The sequence below is a fragment of the Piliocolobus tephrosceles genome, chromosome 16 (genome assembly GCF_002776525.5).
Source record: "Piliocolobus tephrosceles isolate RC106 chromosome 16, ASM277652v3, whole genome shotgun sequence".
NCBI classification, from domain to species: domain Eukaryota; kingdom Metazoa; phylum Chordata; class Mammalia; order Primates; family Cercopithecidae; genus Piliocolobus; species Piliocolobus tephrosceles.
The window spans coordinates 58,883,566-58,902,507 of record NC_045449.1 but is presented as its reverse complement, the minus strand read 5'-3'; the positions used below and the strand labels follow the sequence as shown (position 1 = coordinate 58,902,507).

The 18,942-nt window shown below is 49.1% G+C and overlaps 1 protein-coding gene across 5 annotated transcripts in view; it reads right to left on the bottom strand.

Moving 5' to 3' along the window:
• Window positions 1–18,942, bottom strand: part of RGS9 (regulator of G protein signaling 9) — a 92,808-nt gene that overhangs the window by 1,514 nt on the left and 72,352 nt on the right. For 3 of the 5 annotated variants that reach the window (XM_026456763.1, XM_026456764.1, XM_023212023.1), the window contains 3 exons: window positions 18,810–18,895; window positions 16,238–16,355; window positions 1,626–2,110 (listed from right to left, as the gene is read on the bottom strand). In XM_026456763.1, the coding sequence (XP_026312548.1) occupies window positions 1,626–2,110; window positions 16,238–16,355; window positions 18,810–18,895 (689 nt within the window). Of the gene's footprint in view, window positions 1–1,217; window positions 1,329–1,625; window positions 2,111–16,237; window positions 16,356–18,809; window positions 18,896–18,942 lie in introns of those variants that run through there. The other 2 variants (XM_026456765.1, XM_026456766.1) reach the window with 2 other exon arrangements.

The window sequence follows — 18,942 nt, the reverse complement described above, 5'->3', positions numbered from 1 at the left end:
CCGCCCAGCTAGTTTTTTGTATTTTTTAGTAGAGACGGGGTTTCACCATGTTAGCCAGGATGGTCTCGATCTCCTGACCTTGTGATCCGCCCGTCTCGGCCTCCCAAAGTGCTGGGATTACAGGCTTGAGCCACCGCGCCCGGCCTGGTGACTGTGACTCATGCCTGTAATCCCAGCACTTAGAGAGGCCAAGGCAGGAGGATCCCCTGAGGTCAGGAGTTTGAGACCAGCCTGGTCAAAATGGTGAAACCCGTCTCTACTAAAAAATACAAAAAAATTAGCTAGGTATGGTGGCATGTGCCTGTGATTCCAGCTACCTGGGAGGCTGAGGCAGGAGAATTGCTGGAACCTGGGAGACGGAAGGGCTGCAGTGAGCCGAGATTGCACTGCTGCACTCCAGCTTGGGCGACAGAGCAAAACTCCAACTCAAAAAAAAACAAAACAAAACAAAACAAAAAAACAACCAAACACAAAACTGCCTTCTGAGGTAGTAGTAGTGGCCTTTGAGAAGAGAGCCTTTTCAAAGTCCCAAGCCCATGTATGAGGCATAGTAGCAGCCCCAAAGCTGGAATATTCCCTCCGCAGGGCCAGTTGGGAAAAATCAATAGACACACTCGCACTGGATTCTGACCCCCTCCTAAGGCACCCGGAGTCTCCCGCTCCTCCCTCTCCCCCTGAGCGACACAGGCAGGAGGGATAGCAACCTCTGCCTGGCTGTCCCCATGCACACCGCACAACAGAGGCCACGGTCCTTGGGTATCCATGGCAACCTAAGACCTCTGCATGGCGCTTTCTTCTCCAAGCCCAGGCAGGGCCAAACACATGTTGATTGGTGCAGGGGTGCCCCTGACTGTCTCCCCCAAAACTCAGTAAGAGTAGGAGCTGGTTCTCTGTGTTTCATCGCTTGCAAGTTTTCTTTCTGCTCTGATCCAGGCATTATGGAGCACTCCTCAGAGCCTTAGTTCTGCACCCCCTGGGCTGCCTCAGGGAACTTGGGATTCTCAGAGATCAGACTTGCAAGACCACCCAAACTGAAGTTTAGAGGGGCCACCCCTCAGGCAAGGCTAGGAACTTTCATTTTCACAGAAATGACTGCCATGCAAGGCTCCCTGAAAGTCCCTCTAAGAGACTGTGCCAATGGATGGACAGGAAGGTGGGAAGGTTTCCTAAAGGGTGGGGGGAAGGGAGGCAAGGGCACTTATGGTGAGGGAGGGGGCTGGAGCACCCGGAAGCATGCCCAGGGCATCCCACCACCTGCAGCTCCCACTGCTGCCATCAATCTTTCCTGCTCTTTACAGATGCAATGGATTCCTTAGACTGATGACGGTCTTGGGATGGGACAAGGTGAGTGGAAGAACATATAAGGAGAAGAAAGATTTGGAAAAATGGAAAAGATTTGGAAGATGAAAAAGAAGGACACCTGTTCCTTCTCCTCCTCAGGAAGCGAACGGAGGACAAAACTGAGTTTCTGAAGACCTTCCAGTGGCCAAGGGATCTGAGTGGGCTGCCTGGGGTACCTGTTCTCCCCCACCCCAGTCCCCGGCCCAAAGCATGCACGTTCACATGCAGAGGCCTGCACACCCACAGCCACCCATGCATATGGCACGTCCCCTTCTGGTTCTTACTTTGCTACTCTCTTGGATTTCAGTCGTGGCAGCTGCTGGCCCACGTCCCCCAGGGGCTGCACCCTCCCGTGGGACACAGCAGGGCACTTGGGTGAGAGCCTGGCAAAGACAGGTGAGGCCAGACAGCCCCGTCTCAGAAACCTGGTGAAGGACAGAGCCATGCGGGCCTTAGGAGGGGCCCTGGGCCGGCTGCGAGGCCAGGAGGTGTCGAGGGAGGCCTCGCTGCTCTCAGTGACGGAGGACCCACGGGGGGCCATGGACCCGCTGCACTCCCCTTTCTGCTCCAAGCCCGACGAGCTTTCCAAGGCCACTCTGATGGGTGAGGGGCAGATGGTGCTGCTGGGTCGCCGAATGAAGCGGCTGGGCGAGGCGAAAGGTTTCCTGGGGGAGCGGCAGGAGGAGGAGAAGGGGCTAGAAGGAGACGGGGGCACACAGGTCCCGGTGTACACAGTCAGATGGGGGCTGGGAGCCATGTGCTGGCCCGGCTGTAGAGAAGGAAAGTAGAGAGCTCAGTGATGAGTTGCATGGCCCTGGCCAGCAACTGCGCTGTCCTCTGCTAACTTAGTCCCCTTCCGGAGACAAGAGTGCGGGCCTGATATGGCTGCCTCCTGGAGAGCTGGGAACAGTGCCCAAAGCTACCTATGACAGTGGCACAGCCACACAGAGGCCTCCTGTCCAGGGACCTGCCAGTCGCCCAGCCCTGGTCACAGTCCCAGGGCTAAGCAGTTGCATCCCGGGACATGAACTGACCTTCCAGGCCAGGGATGCTGGAGTGTGGCCAGGCTGCACTCCCAATCACCCCTCAACTCCAGTCTCCAAATGAGCAATGCATAGCACCTGCCACAGCCCATGCCCTGCCTTCTCCATTCTCGGGCCCCAACCTCAGGTCTGGAGGCGTTTAAAACACTTTTAGTGGATAAGTGGAGGTGACAGAAGAAGTCCCAGCTCATGCCTTCCTGACTGCTCCAGGCCTGAGGCCACTCCATGCACTGACCCCTGCCCAGTGTCCACAGTGACAACCCTTTTGGGGTAGTCTAGGCCCAGCACCTTCCCAGACCTCCCCTCAGGTAGAGCCGGGGTGGCCAGGAAGAAAGGTTGAATGTGGAACCAGGCCAGGCCAGGGAGAAGGAAACAGGAATACATGGCAAGGAGGTGTTCAGTGGAGAAAGGGGAAGGATCTCAACCTTCCTGGGCCACCATGGCCCCAGCCCCTAGAGCATAGGGCAAGAGGAGTAAATCTGGCATTTACAGCCCAAAATTGCCTGAAAATAGACAAAAGGAAATTAAAATCCGAATTTTCAGTGAGCCTCTCTGCTATCACCCCTTTTCCCGTGGCAGAACATACTGGCCCATGGGCCTGGGTTTGCTGGATTCCCTTCTAAAGGCCTGCTGTGGCCCAAGTCACATCAAAGCCTGGCATGAGGCCTGGCATGGTGGCTCGCCCATGTAATCGCAGCACTTTGGGAGGCCGAAGTGGGTGGATCACCTGAGGTCAGGAGTTCAAGACCAACCTGGCCATCATGAAGAAACCCTGTCTCTACCAAAAATACAAAAAAAAAAAAATTAGCTGGATGTGGTGGTGGGTGCCTGTAATCCCAGCTACTCAGGAGGCTGAGGCAGGAGGATCACTTGAGCCTGGGAGGCGGAGGTTGCAGTGAGCCGAGATCGCGTCACTGCACTCCAGCCTGGGTGACAGAGCAAGACTCAGTCTGGGGAAAAAAAAAAAAAAAAAGCCCGGCATGAACAAGCTGGGGATGCTCTGGCCCTGGGAGAAGGAGGTGAGGGGCTCCAGGACAGTCAGAGCAAAGATGGCCTAACACGCAGCACAGCCACATAGTTGCCCTGCTCAGTGACAGCTGCCTGACCCCAGGGTCTGGGCACTGTCCTGGGCTAAAGGAGGCAGCCCCTGTCCTTGAGCAGGCGGCTGCTGCAGAGGGTGGCCTGGCTTTCAGATCACCTGCATGGGCAGGTCCCAGCCTGAACAGGGAAGGGCAGGCGCACCCAAGAACAGCTTTCGGGGGAAAAGAAAGGCCAGGGGTCACCGAGGGCAGGGCCGGGAGGGCATGGAGAGCTTGTCTCATCCGCTCCCACCAGCTTCCCTGAAGTTCAAACGAGATTCTCTTCCCAAACAGCAGCTCAGAGCCCATCATTCTGCCTCACTGCCCAGAATCCCACAGGGCGGCAGAGCAGAGGCAGGCTCAGGCCCAGGGCCATGGAGTTATTATAGTAATGACAATCACATTAATTCACAGTGAGAACACAGCAAATGTGAGGCCCCGGGCTGAGCACTTTACTCAATAATCATGAATTACTGCGTTTGCAATAGTTACTGCAATTGCAATTGCAAATCCACTATTGTGGATTATTGCATACTCCACAGGGCCACCCAGTGAGGCAACTGTCATTGTCCCCATTTTACAGATGAGGGCACTAAGAGAAGTCCACCCATCCCTCCAGGGACACCCCGCTGAGAACAGCGGGGTCAGACTTTGAAACCCAACTGGCTGACTTGGAGTCGGCGCAGTCACCGCTGGCGGGATGCCTCGGTGTGGTCTGCAGATCAGCCACATCAGAATCACTCAGGGTGCTTGGTACAAAGGCAGAACCTGGCCCCACCACAGCCCCACTGAAGGAGAATATCGGGGGGAACGACTGAGGGAAAGCATTTCTAGCTGACATCTGAGATTATTCTGCCCTGTAAGCTTAAGGCACTCTGTACTAAGCTTCTAACCCCTTCCCTTTTATAGGGAGGTGCAACTGTACTTAGGACACGTTCTGCAGAGAATACACAGCAGGGAAAGCTGGGCCTTGATTAGGGGCTTGGGAGACAATTGTTAGGTGGAAAAGTGTGGCTCTTAAATCTGGCAAGTATCTACTATGTGTTAGGTGCTTTGCTTATCTGTAACCACCCCATTTTAGAGAACAGAACATTGAGGCCCACAGGGGTTCATTACCGTTTCCCAGCTCTCATGACTCGTCAGTGACTGTGGCATGTAGAATCACAGTGACTGCGGCATGTAGGATTCCCACCCCTGTCCTTGATTGTGCACTAGATGTGATGGGGCAGTCACTCCCAGTCAGGCTGTGTGATAAGGCATAGCTGACTTTTAAAAAGGGGGAGTGTCTGGATGAGCTCCAGCTGTCACAGGAGCCCTTTCCATCTGAGTTTAGAGGCCAGAGGCAGAAGGCAGAGAGACTGGAAGCTTGGCAAGGATTCATTTGTGAGAAGGTCTCCATGGCTGGCGTTGAAGATGGAGGGGGAGCTGGTTAAGGAAGGCAGGTGGTCCCCAGCTGCTGAGAGCAGCTGCCAGCTGACGGCCAGCAAGAAGACAGGGACCTGAGTCTTAAACAAGACACTGAATCCTGCCAGCAACCCAAGTGAGCTTGGAGGCACTCAGGAGCATTCAGATGCACATCATTCTTCTCAGGAGCATCCAGATGAGAACCCCATCAGCCCGGCTGACACCTTGAGTGTGAGACCCTGAGCTGAGAGCCCAGCTGTGCTGTCTAAGATTTGTGTCCTCCACAAAATGTATATGTTGAAGTCCTTCCCCTTGCAGGTGATGGTATTTGGAAGTGGGGTCTCTGGGAGGTGATTTGTCATGAGGGCAGAGCCCTTGTGAAGAGGATCAGTACCCTTATGAAATAGACCCCAGGGCACTAGCTTGACCCTTCCACCATGGGAGGACACGGCGAAGAGACCATCTATGAACCACAAAGTGCGACTCCCCCAGACCCCGAACCTCTCAGGGCCTCCTTCGTGGACACCCCAGCCTTCAGAATCGCGGGAAGTGTTTGTTGCTGGTAAGTTCCCCAGTTTACGGAATTTCCTTACAGCCCCTTGAACAAGACATCAGCCAAATGTCTCCTGGAAAACTGAGCTCATACCTGGCTGGTGCTTGCGGTCATTGCTATGCAGCAATAGAAAACCGAAGCAGTGACTAAATGAGAACCTGAGGTCAGGTCTGTGTGACTCAAAGGGCCTTGCTTTCCTTACTGATTCATATTGCCACAGAAAAATACCAAATCTAGGAACTCGGTTTTGTCAAGAGAGATACAGAATTAACTTCCATTCCACTTCCTCAGAATTTGTGATCCCACTATACAGATAAGACAACTGAGGCTCATGGATATGATGCAACTTGACAAAAATCATAGTTTGTGACCAGACCAGCCTCTCCATATGCCCTCCCCCAACTCTGTGTCCTCCTCCCACCCTCCTACCTCTCTCTGTCCTTCTCTGGCTCCACTCCTCCCCTAGCACCTTCTCTTTGCTGGGATGAATGACAGACAGGTGAGGATGATGGCCACTTACCTGGCCTGAGATGGTCCTTTCTTCTGGGCAAATGACCATTAGCCTTATTGGTCCTGGACAATCTAAGCAGATGTCTTTTCCATCCGCTCCCACAATTCCCCACCTTGGTCCCTCCCATGGAGACCGGGGGCTCTGCTTGGAGACCCAGCCCCTCCAGCCCATGTCCCACCTACCATTGGTGTGAGGCAGCAAAGCAGTGGCATGCATGACACATGGCAAAGAAATGTGACACCACAGAGATGCAGTGAAGGAGAGCTTGGCATTCTTTTGTTTCATGCTGCTGTTTTATTGTGCAAGAAAATCAAGAGAAAGGAGTAAAGGAGCATGAAATGAAACAGGTACGTTAACATGAGAACACAATCACAGTCATTTTAATGAATGGCAAAGCAGGTGGTGCACAGAGATGCAATTCATTTCCTATCCTCAGAAAGTGGTTGAGAATTTGAAGGAGACCTTGGGGCCACCTGAACTCCCACTTCCTGGGAGCAGGAAGGTGAGCAGAGGGCCACATTTAGGTGCAGCATGCAGTGTGCAAAGTCCCCTCTTCCAGTGCCTTCCCACTCTCCCCTTCCCCACCACCCCCAAGCAAATGTACAAAGTTAGCCCCAAGGGGAAAAGTCTGCCATGGGTGAACACATGGCATGACCCCATACTGGTCATCCCATTTGACACAGTCTAGCACAAGACCTTCTCAGTTAGCAATCACCCTTACTTCAGCCATGAAACTCCAGACTACAGGACTGACCAGTCACTACACTGTTGCTGGTCAGTCCTCTCCTAGAAGCTGCAGACAGAGGACATGACATCAACTTCTCGCCCTTCTCCCCTCAAATATCCTAACATTCCCTGGAGAGCTGGAGGACTGCACTGCAAAATTCTCAAAGAACAGAGAAGACAGATGGTTTGAGATGATAACGTTTTAAATATCTCTCAGGAAATGCCTTAAATAAAGAATAATGAGTTATTATATCGGACAACACCAACAGCTGGAAGAAAGCACAAGCTTATGCTAAGACTAGGTGATGGTGATGACGATGGTGTATTAATGGTGATGGTGATGGTGATGGTGAGGATGGCGGTGATGATAATAATGATATGGCAGTGATGATGATGATGGTAGTGGGGGTGGTGTTGATGGTGATGATGATGATGATGGTACGATGGTGATGATGAATGATGATGGTGATAGTGATGGTGATGGTGGTAATGGTGGTGATGGTGATAATGGTGATAGTAATGGTGATGAAGGTGGTGACAATGATGATGGTGGTGATGATGATAATGGTGGTGATGATGATGATAGTAGCTAGTGTTCATTGAGTGCTTATAATAGGCCAGGCATGGTCCTAGGTCTTTACTCATATTTTGTCCCTGGCCCTTACATTTCTACTTAATATTCACAATGAAATCAGTCTTTTCGCTAAAAGTCAAGTTGTAAAATGGAATTCTATAAAGGAAATCCTTGTACTTACAGAATAACTTATATCTTGCACAAACTATACACCCTGTGGATACAGGGGTTTGTTAAGTTGTTTAAAATATAACATTAAGAAATTAAAATATGTCTAAGGACGTGGCATAATAGCGATTTTCATAATGATTTAAATATATCATTAATATTGTCCAAATAAATGTTTATTTTTTATGCTATTTGGGATTTCAAAGGGCCCTGTGGGACACATAGTTTAAATGTCAGCAAGAGAAGCTGCCACCTGCTGGAATAATAGCAGCAGCCACAGATGCTCTTGCAAGCCCTCAGAACCTTCAGTCCCCTCATTACTAAACATGAGAATTGCCTGGTGGACTCCAGGGTTGGAGAGCAGAGCACTGGCATACACTGAAGTTGGGGAGAGGCAGGTGTAAGAGTGGAAAAGAGCTGATACCTGGAGTTGAGATCATGGCGAAGTCACACAAATGCACACAGCCCTGAGTCCCTAGGAGCTGCATAGAGCTTTCCAGGATGGACGGTCCCAGTTGGCCGTTGGTCCTGATCACCAGTGAATTGCCCTGCCCACAGCCCCTCTGCTTTAGCTTCTGCTGATCTCCCCAAGTCTCCACCGCCCTCATCAGGCTAGCAGTCCTTGCCAACCACTCCCAAAACATTATGTGGCTTCCTTATAATATCACACCATTTGGTTTAATTGTCTTTCCTGTTGAACAGCAAATGCCCCAAGGGTGTCTCTCTTGCTCACCGGTGATCCCCAGCACCTAGCAGGATGTTGGGCACGTAACAGGTGCTGAATGTCTCTGTTGAATGTTGAGTGGTCATAACAGATAGAAGAAACCTGGTATCAGAGCCTGACCCCTATATTCACAGAAGCTAGAACTCTGGATCCCAGCCTTGGCAGATTGCAAGAAGCAAGACAGTGAGCAAGAAAGAGACTGAAAGAAGGGGGCAGAAAGAAAGGGGGAGGGAGGAGAGAAAGAGCTATTTCTGAGCATCCACCCTATGCCAGACACTCTCTACTATCAATAACCTTCTAAGAGAAATTATAACTTCAGACAGATTGAAGGCCAAAGTCACCCAGCTAAAATATCAAAACTATGTCTGCCTAACCCCAAAGTCCACATTCCTTCTCCTACCCATTCAAGCCTGGCTTCAGAAAAAAAACTGTTCTCGTACCATCTAGCTTCAAGGATTGAAATTCCTAGAACCACAAGACAGAGATGTGTTCACTCAGTGATGTTTAAGGATCAACCCTTTACAAGTGCTGTTCTGACTGGAAGCTGATAGCAAGCGGGTTTCTTAAAGTTCTGCGTGGAAAGCAGTCAGTGATTACTGGAAGACAACCCCTCCCTCCTTCCTGTGGCCATCCCACAGCATTTCCCACTGAAAAAGCTGCTGGAAATTCCAAAGGTTTCCTGAATGGCTGCTTGGCTGACCAAGGAGTATCACGGAATGTACATCTCTCTCTCTGCCACCTTCAAACATACAGAAAGTTCCATATAAGGAGATGAGACACTTCTTCCCTCTCATAGCTTGACAACTTTCTACTCAACTGTTTGGTTCAACATCCATCGTCACTGCCTTGCAGTGATTGTCAAGCACTTCCCCTACAGTCACATGGCCTTACTTCTGTGGCCACACTGCCCTCCTCCTGCAATGCTCTCAGCAAATGCCTCAAATGTTCCTTAATCATTAAAATTGATCTTACCTTAACTTAGCCTTCAGCTTCCTTCCCTTCCACTTCCAAATCTCTCTGAGTTGCAACATCAGAGAGTAAACTATTCCTCTCCAAGACCAACCTGGACTTTGGTCTCATCCCTCCAGTTTTTTCCAGACTTTCTCTTATCAATTATTCTTTATTTTACCTCCCCACCTCTCCAGGATCATCGCCTCATTTGGTAAACACCCCCACCTCACGCTGTCCTTTGAAAATGCCTCCTCTCAACCCTCCATCATCTAAGTTACCACCATACCTCTCGCCTTCCTCCCAGACTTCTTGAAATGGTAATCTACACACACAGCCCACTCTCCTTACTTCCAACATCTTCTCCTTTATTCCCATAAAAGTGACTTCTTCCCTCACTATTCTGCTGAAATCACCCACTCGAAATCCCCAATGATTTCCTAACTGCTAAATCCAGTAGCCTCTGCCGGTCCTCGACATGCTCAACTTCTCTATTCGGCAGGACAGGATGGGCTATGCTACAGCAACTCCAAACTCTCCGTGACTTCTTATAATAAAAGTCTGGTTTTTTGTTCATATAAAGTCCTGCGTGGCCCAGGAGGGACTCCTGCATCTGTGCTGTGCAGAAGATGATGTAGACTCCCAGGTCCACAGCAGGGGATGAGATGGAGGTGGGGCCCCAGGCTCTGATCCACCTCAGCAGAGCCCATGTCTATTGGCCACAACTAGACATGTGGCCCCAGCTAACTGCAGGGTGGCTGCAAAGTGAAAGTGTGCCCAGGGACTATCCAGTGGGCACTGTCTCCGCTCAATGTTGCTGGCCACTCACCCAAATCCCCCACACATCTTCTCAGGGAGGCATCCTAACAGCTCTGCTACTCCATTCTTAACTCTTCTCTCTCCTCTTACACCTTTAAAATGAGGCCTCATCCAAGCTTCCCTCTTAGCCTTCTTTTCTCTCTCCATCCACTCTCTGGCCCTCAGGTTCCATCCGCTATCACATCTTCAACAGTCACTTCTGGGTCAAGGAACCCATCTAAAATTACTCCCCTTCCTTAATTCAGAGTTACTTGAACCTACTTTCTTTTCCTTTAGAGCACTTATTTGTGATCTACTGCCTGTCCCCGCACCCCCAGCTAAAATGCAAACTCCATGAAATAAGACTTGATGATCTTACTCAGTTCTGCATCCGTTATGCCTAGAACAGGAACGGATTAGAAATATCTCTCTCCAGAAGCACATTTTCAACTTCGTGTTGGGACTTAGGAGTACGGGGAGGATCCAGGTAAAGAAGGACTTGAATGCTTGATTTCATGACACAGTAAAATTGTCGCCCAGACTGGAGTGCAGTGGTGCGATCTCGGCTCACTGCAACTTCTGCCTCCCGGGTTCAAGCAATTCTCCTGTCTCAGCTGCCTGAGTAGCTGGGACTACAGGCGCCCGCCACCACGCCTGGCTAATTTTTGTATTTTTAGTAGAGACAGGGTTTCACTGTGTTAGCCAGGATGGCCTTAATCTCCTGACTTCGTGACCCACCTACCTCGGCCTCCCAAAGAGCTGGGATTACAGGCGTGAGCCACTGCGCCTGGCCCGACACAGTAAAATTCTAAAACCAATCTGTCTCTCTGTTTGCTTGGTAGTTGTCATGAATTTTAGAGCAAAATTTCATGCAAAAAAAAAAAAAAAGTAACATTCAGTTTTGATAACCCAGTCATCCAAGGTTCACTGTGTACAAACTACTTTTTAAAATTGGTTTTCAATCTATCATTTTAGACATTCCATCATATGGTATTGTAGTATTCTAAGCTGCCTCAAATCCCTTCTGGAAGAAGGGGGAACTATAATTAACCACAGTTCTCTGCCTTCCACTTGGAAAATTCTACTCAATCTTTGAGGTCCAGTTTCCCCAATGCCTCCAGATAGGATCAATCACTTCCTCCTTGACACTCTCCTCCTGTTCTGCTTGCTCCGCTATGAGTCCTGATATCCTCTGTGTCAGTGAGTTGTACAGTGTGTCTATCTCTTTCCTAGTCTGGAATTCCTTGAGGGGCTTTGCAGGCTCCCAGTGTCTCGTACATAAGAGCTCCATGGCCAGGCACAGTGGCTCACACCTGTAATCCCAGCACTTTGGGAGGCCGAGGCCAGCGGATCACTTGAGGTCAGGTGTTCGAGACCAGCCTGGCCAATATGGTGAAACCCTGTCTCTACTGAAAATACAAAAATTAGCTGGGCATGGTGGTGGGCACCTATAATCCCAGCTACTGGGGAGGCTGAGGCAGGGGAATGACTTGAATTTGGGAGGCTGAGGTTGTAGTGAGCCAGGATGGTACCACTGCACTCCAGCCTGAGACTCTCAAAAAAAAAAAAAAAAAAAAAAGGAAGAAAGAAAGAAAAAACTCTGTAAATGTTTATTACATGAATAGTGTATACATTTTCATCTGGGACTCCAAACCTCCCTCGTCTCTCCCCAACTGCTAACACAAAATCCAGTCCTCTTTCATAATCAATACCTTCTTAACATCACCTTATCATCTTAACATCTTAATATCATCTTAGGAGGATCAAAATCTCTTGGTCTTCTTTAATTTCTTCCCCCACATCACCCCATTTCAATCGGGTCCTATCCACCTGCCTCTAGCATCTCTCCTCTTTCCTCTGAACCCATCACCACCCTCCTAATCTACATGTCCCTCTTGATGGAGACCAGAGCAACCACTTCTTAATTCATCTTCACTCCTCAGCTCCTGATTTCCAGTGTGCTGAAGCTCTTCAAACATCCAGCATACCAACTGCAAGCCCATGCTGTGTCTAGCCCTGAGGACACAAAACCCCACAAGACACTCTCTCTCCTTTTTAAGGAGTTTTACAGCCCAGTGAGAGAAAAAGACACATAAACAATTGTTTCAATACAGTGCAGCATTCACAGACAGAGACATGAGCAGAAAGGAAGGAGAGCCAGAGAAGGGGCATCTAAACCAGCCAGGGGTGGGTGGGGAATGACACTTATGAGACTGCAGTAAAGAGTCCACGTGCCAGCCTTCCATGACACATCTTCAACCTAGCACCCTCCCAGCTTTGCTTCCTGGACCCTGTGCTCAGGGCCACCAAATGGTTACGCAAGCTGTGTGTTGCTCAGGGGCACCTGGCTGAGGGGCAAGGTGGGACTGCAATTCGGCCAGGTGTTATAAGGACACCTACTTGGAGGGAGCACCTTTGCCTGATCCAATAAGCTCCCTAGAGGCCAGCAGTAGCCCTGCCTGGGCTCTGCCCACACGCCCTGCAGTGCCCACTCCCCGGTCTCTATCTGATGACACCTACTCTCCTTCGAGACCCACCTCAAGCATGCCTCCTCCAAAAACCTTATCATGATCCCACAGCCAAACAATTCTCTCCCACCTCTGGGTTCCTCCAGCGTGTGGTCTCAATCAACAATCATCATCCTTGATCATCATCCAGTCTCAACTGCATCCTGCTTCTGGCTACAGCCGTTTGCATCCATGCATCTTGTCGGCCCCTTGAGGGCAGAGATCATTTTGTTCATTTTTGTATCCACCATAGCACCCACCACAGATTCTTACACAAAAAAGGTCCTTAAAATATATCTATGGGGCAGGTGCAGTGGTTCATGCCTGTAATCCCAGCACTTTGGGAGGCTGAGGTGGGCGCATCACTTGAGCCCAGGAAATCAAGACCAGCCCGGTCAACATGGCAAAACCCCATCTGTGCAAAAAATTAGCCAAGTCTAGTGGCGCACACCTGTAGTCCCAGCTACCTGGGAAGCTGAGATGGGAGAATTGCTAGAGCCTGGGAGGTCAAGGCTGCAGTGAGCCGTGACTGCACCACTGCACTCCAGCCTGGGCAACAGAGCAAGACCCTGTCTCAAACAAACAAAAAAATAAATAAATAGAATACATCTATGAAGCCTAAATGCTGCCATTTAGCCATGAAGCCATTCATATTCCTTCCTCTAGACAGACAGTGTTGAGACGCTCACGTCCTCATTCATTTAATAAAGAATGTTCATCTGCTTTGTTTACATGCTGTGTCTCTCATTAGATTGTGAGATCCTGTATGTCTCAACTAGAGCAGGCTTCCGTCAATACACAAGGAGTCCCCGTATGAGCCTGACACAGAGCACACAGTAGCCTGTGGGAGAATGAGAGAGAACTGGAGCACAAACCTGTGGTGAGTGAGACACGGGATACCTGAGTCAAAGATGAACAAGACACGGTCTGTGCCCTGTAGAAGCCACAATGCATGTGATGCCCTCACCACCACCCTCACTACCACGCTGCGGGGTATGTCATCTCAGCTCATACGGAGTGACCAAAAGAACCAGCAAATATTCTCTGGTTTCATGCTTCTCAAACATTCCCATAAAAGTAGGCCACACAGCAGGAGAGCCCGAATACACGTTCCCCCAGAAGTTGGAGGGCAGAGCCTGAGCCTGCCACAGCCAAGCACAAAATGCCTTTGATGTCTCAAATTGTATCTTTAAAAATTCATGTACATTTTGCATTCTACTTCATAATATATTCACGATTATTTTAATGTGAAACTTTTTGAAATTACCTAATTTTCCTCCCATTCCAAATCTTCAAGTAAACTGGATGCCCCAGCCCGGGTCCCCAGTCAGAATTCACAAAGTCTGTTTTGAGAAGTTTAGAGCTGGTCCCGATCCCTCATTTCACAAATAAGGACGTAGAGAGGTTAAGTGACTTGTCTAAGGCTATATGACTAGTGCTAGAGCCAGGAGCAGGAACCAGAAGGCTTTCTCCAAATCCAGAGCTCTTTTCATTCATTCATTCATTTATTCATTCATTCATTCATCCGCTCATGTCATTCATGTTGGTGCAGAATCCGCTGGGTGTCAGGAATCAGGCTCCAATTAACAAATGAGATAAATACAGTCCCTCCGCTCGTGTCACCCAGTTTACAATGGTTTGATTTCTACTTGGGGCACCTTCCGGAGTGGGAAGACTCCAAGATTCTCCAGAAGGGAGATCAGCAAAGCATATCCCTCCGTGTGCTTTCAGCATGGAAACTGGTCTGCAACCAGTGCAAATGGAAAGCATAGCGCCCCTCTTCTGGGCTAGAACCATTTTGCTAACGTGAAACCGGTGACCACAGACTCCTTAGAACAGCCTTGAAGGTCATCAACAATCTGGCCCCTGCGCACTCTGTAAACTCATCTTGCACCGTTTCCTCCTCACCCAGCAGGCTTCACTCACCTGGCCTTTCAGTTCACTCGGAGCCACTTCCCGGCTCTGAGCCTTTGCCCACACGGCCTCCTCTCCCCAGAACATTCTGCTTGCCTGGCCCACATGCTCTTACGGCCAACTCTTTCTCATTTCCTGCTTCTCTGTCACCACCTGGCAGAGGCGTAGTCTACGCATATCCCATCTTCCCTATCCCAGTACCACATTAATTTCCTTTATCATCCCTTGGGCAGGCATTTGTGTTGTTAATTACAACAATGGCCCTCATTCTTCACCTTTCCCTGTCTTTTGCGATGAGACTTTGAAATTTCATCCATCTTTCACCATGAGACTTTGAAACTTTTCTCACTAAAGAGGTATAGTCTATTCCCTTGTCCCTTCAATCTAGGCTGGCTTTATGACTTGCTTTGGCCAATAAAATAAAGTAGAAGAGACTATGTGAAGCCTTGTGTGTTTCTACTTGCTCCCTTGCAATTCAGTCCTCAGCATGGGATTCTGCCTAGGTGAGACTGCTGGGAGATTAGAGGCACATGAAGCAGAGAAAACTAATCACACTCAGCTCAGCCTAGGCCACTGCGACACCCCCAGACAGATGAGTGAACCCAGCCAAGATCCACAGAGCCACACAGATGACCCCACATGTAGGAACAATAAACACTTGTTGTATGTTGCTCTATTTTTCTGGTTGATGGTCACACAGCAATAGCTACCTAATAGTTTGTTTAATTATTTTGTCTCAGTCCTAGACCAGAAGCTCCATGAGAGAGAACCATGTCTGTTTCATTCACCGATGTTTGCACATAGTAGGTGCTCAATAGATGTGCTGAATGAGTGAGTATTCCTGCTTGGTCAGGCTAGTCTGTTGCTCACCTCTGTGTTCTATGTCTGTTGCATTCTTGCACAAGTGTAAGGAGTGAGCTTAACTTTGAGAATGAACTTCTAAACCTCCCAAGGTCAATTAGAACTATCCTCTCCCCCAGTCCTGACTACAGGGCTGACCTCGTCTACACCTACAGAAGAGGGAAGCATCAACATCTAGAAAATGTCCTAGATAGTATCATCTTTGATCCTCACTCATCTTGATGTCTACCATCCTCTTCCCGTGAATGAAGACATCGGTGCCTTTGTTCTTTAGCCAAAAAGATGCTCCTCAGAGGGCCATTCGAGTCCTTCATTCCCAAAAGCCACTTGTTTCCCCAGCATGGACAAGCGGATGGGGAGATGGGAAGAAGAGAACTGGTCAACCCTCCAGTAATTATGACTAAGAACAAACTCCACAGGAGAAATGTCTCAGCAAGGCCTTTCCAGGCAGGCAAAGCAGGGGAGTTCAGAGAAAGTACTTCCCTGCAACTAGCCCCTTGGCGGGATCTCAGACTCACTTGGAAACAGTAGTCTAAATTAGAGAGAGAGGATGGGGAGCTTCATAAAGCTATTTTAAACAAATCTCCCTGAAAAACACTAGGCTTTGGGGGTGGGGAGAGGCCTTCTCTTTAATTTTCCAAAGCAAAGCTGTCACTGAGAGAGAGCTTTGTGGACCACGTTTCCCTGTGGCTCTCACTGAGAGAGCTTCTCCCCCCTAGCTCTCACTGTGAGAGTTCTCGGTTCCCCTAAGAACTCCCTAAGGTATACCAGGCAGCCACACAGCAATTGAGTCAGGTGATCCCCTCTCCCACCCACCATCTTTGCCGACCCTGTCCCCTGATGAGTGGGCTTGGGAGAACAAGCTCTGGTGGCTCTGGTATTAGGAAGTCCCCCATGAAGAAAGTTAGAGGAGTATGGGATGAACCTGATGACCTCCATAAATGGGGAATGGAATCCTCTAGACTCTGACCCTACCCTTCTTCATTTGCCTCTCCCACATGCATGCCCCCACCCCCAGGAATCACAGATTTATTTAGGAGGCAGCTCTTTTTGGAGTTGGCTCCTCCGGTCCAGCTTGCTCATGACCTGGGTGATGTCCACGGTGTTGGCTGCTTCTCGGGCCTTGGCTTCCTCTTCCAGCTGCCTCAGGATGACAGGGCTTGGGCTGGATCGCAGGTGACGCCGCATAAAAGGGAGGGTGGAGCTGGAAGGAAGGACAGATTGGTGGTTGGAGGAAAATGGCACAGCTTGCCCAACACTGACCCTCTCACACTCAGTGGGAGCTGGGGCCGGAAGGTCCAAAATCTAGATTTTGTTCTCTCCTTTTCCCAGTGAACCTCCAGTGGGGTCCAACCTTGCCTCCATTCACCCCACTTGGAGGATAAGACCAGAGTGAGTACCAACTGCCATTAGATTTTAGGTCAGGCACAAGGAAGACCCTTTGGTTGGTGAAGTTGCATTGAACTTCTACAAGATTTAGAAACCAATTTGTTTTCTTAACTTCTTGTAACATCTTCATGAAAGAAGTGAGTAATGAAGGTTTGGGTACTGGAGATAGTTGGAGCATTTATGTGTTTTCTTTTCTTTTTGGGGGGGTAGGGGGGTGGGCACAGGGGACAGAGTCTCGCTCTATCACCCAGGCTGGAGTGCAGTGGCATGACTTCGGCTCACTGCAACCTCCATCTCCCAGGTTCAAACCATTCTCATGCTTCAGACTCCCAAGTAGCTGGGACTACAGGCATGTGCCACCACACCTGACTAATTTTTGTATTTTTAGTAGAGGCAGGGTTTCACCACATTGGCCAGGCTGGTCGCAAACTCCTGACCTCAACTGATCCATCCGCCTCAGCTTCCCAAAGTGCTGGGATTACAAGCGTGAGTCACTGTGCCTGGCTGGAGCATTTGTTTTCAAAAGCTATGGTTCTGGGAAGGAAGGAAAGAGCTGGACTGTCCAAGATGGCTAGGCCCCAGTGAACAGAGAAAGAGGGAAGAGGCCTAAAGAGGGCTGGTGGGCTGTTGGTACCCTGCTCAGGTACAATATATTGACATGTGCCAGAACCTTCTTCAAAGCCAAGCATGGATTCCTGGAACCAAACTCTCCCTGCCATGGCTTTAGGAGCCAGGACAAAGCTCTAGGTATCCAAGTGATATAACAGGCAGTGAGCAGCGGAGCCACCTGTCTTTGAGGGCCCACGCAAGCTTGGAGCCAAGCACTTCAGCGGCAATGATAGACAAAGACCTGCAACCTGCTCCAGATTTCTGGACTATATAAGCCCCTTGAACTCTTACATCTATCTTAGGGAGAAGAAGGGCTCCCCTACCAGAACATAAAGCCTGATATTGACATTGGATCTCTCACCAGCCCCGCCAAGGGGAAGGCTTGGAATAAGGTGCAACTTGTCATGGAAAAATTAAGTTTGAATACATTGTCTTATACCTGGGATCATGGAACAAAATTCACACCCACTGCAGTCCTGGCATGGACACAGACCAGGCTTCACACTTTACGAATGCATCCACATGTAATTCTCACTCACAATAGAGAGAATTCTCACATCTGCCCCAACTTCTAAAATATCTAGAGAGAGAGGTATGAGACTCCTCTTCTTTCCCCTCGTTACTTTCTGGCAGAACTTCTGGAGCTATTACGGGCCTTTCTTCTGGCTTAAAGTAGAAGCTTTCAAGTCCCCAGGGACACTGAACTCCCTTCCTTACTTGGTGAACCCAGAATAGCACCACAAAGACCTTCTTTCTCTCCTTTTCATAACAGGGCCATTATCCTCAAGAATGAAACCAAGTTGGCTTTTTTGTTTGTTTTGTTTTGTTTTTTTCTCTCCTTTGATAAAGGCTCTGGTCCAGCCATCCCCCTTTGAATGGATGGAAGATGCTGGAAAGGAGCCCAGTGAGGGTTGACCTGGCAAACAGGGGAACAGTCACTATGGGGGGCAGGGACAGGACACATGATTGCCAGTGGAAAAACCTCTTCCAAAGCCTTACAGTTTTGTTCAAGCTGCCATTCGATTACTATTTTGAATCTTCAATCCTTGCAGATTGAACTCCCCCCCAAAAAGAGTTCAATCTGCCCCTCAGAACATTATTTCATCCAGTGGCTCTACCAGATGAGATGATCCACATCTCCAATAAGAGAAGTGAGAATGAACGAGTTAATGGACTTGTAAAACATGGTCCCCGGAGGCAGCAAGAATACCTAGCCCATTACTGTCCGTTTCCCCTCCATTGAGCATTTTCTCTTGGGGTGTAGTCTGGTATTCTCTCTGAGGTCTTAGAACAATTTAAATACCAGGATGTAGCTTAATTAATTCCCATACATCAGTCTGAAGGTAACACGTAGCAGTTTAAAAACCAAGGAGATGCTTCCATTTGTGACACAGGTAATTATTGGTCTGATCATCCAAACTCTTTCAAGCCAGCATTCAGGAAACAAAACTCACTGGTGGTAATTACTAAGGAAATCTTGCTAGAGTGATCTCAGGGCATTAGGAAGCAAATGAGGCACTCATTCCCTGAGCAATACTTCCCAATCCCCAATATTTTCATCAAGCAAATATCTCCATAATAGCCATTTGGCTGAAAGAGACCCTCACTTCTCTGTAAACTAAACAGCAGGCAGCCAGCAATTACAGATAATTCCACTTGCCTTTTCTTGGTGGTTTCCTGAGGTTCAATAGCTTTGGCCAGCATTTCCTTATAGATTGGAGATTTTAAATAGCGAGCATAAGAATCCTAGCGGGAACAAGAAAACAACAGTAATTATGAGAGGAAAAAAGGGT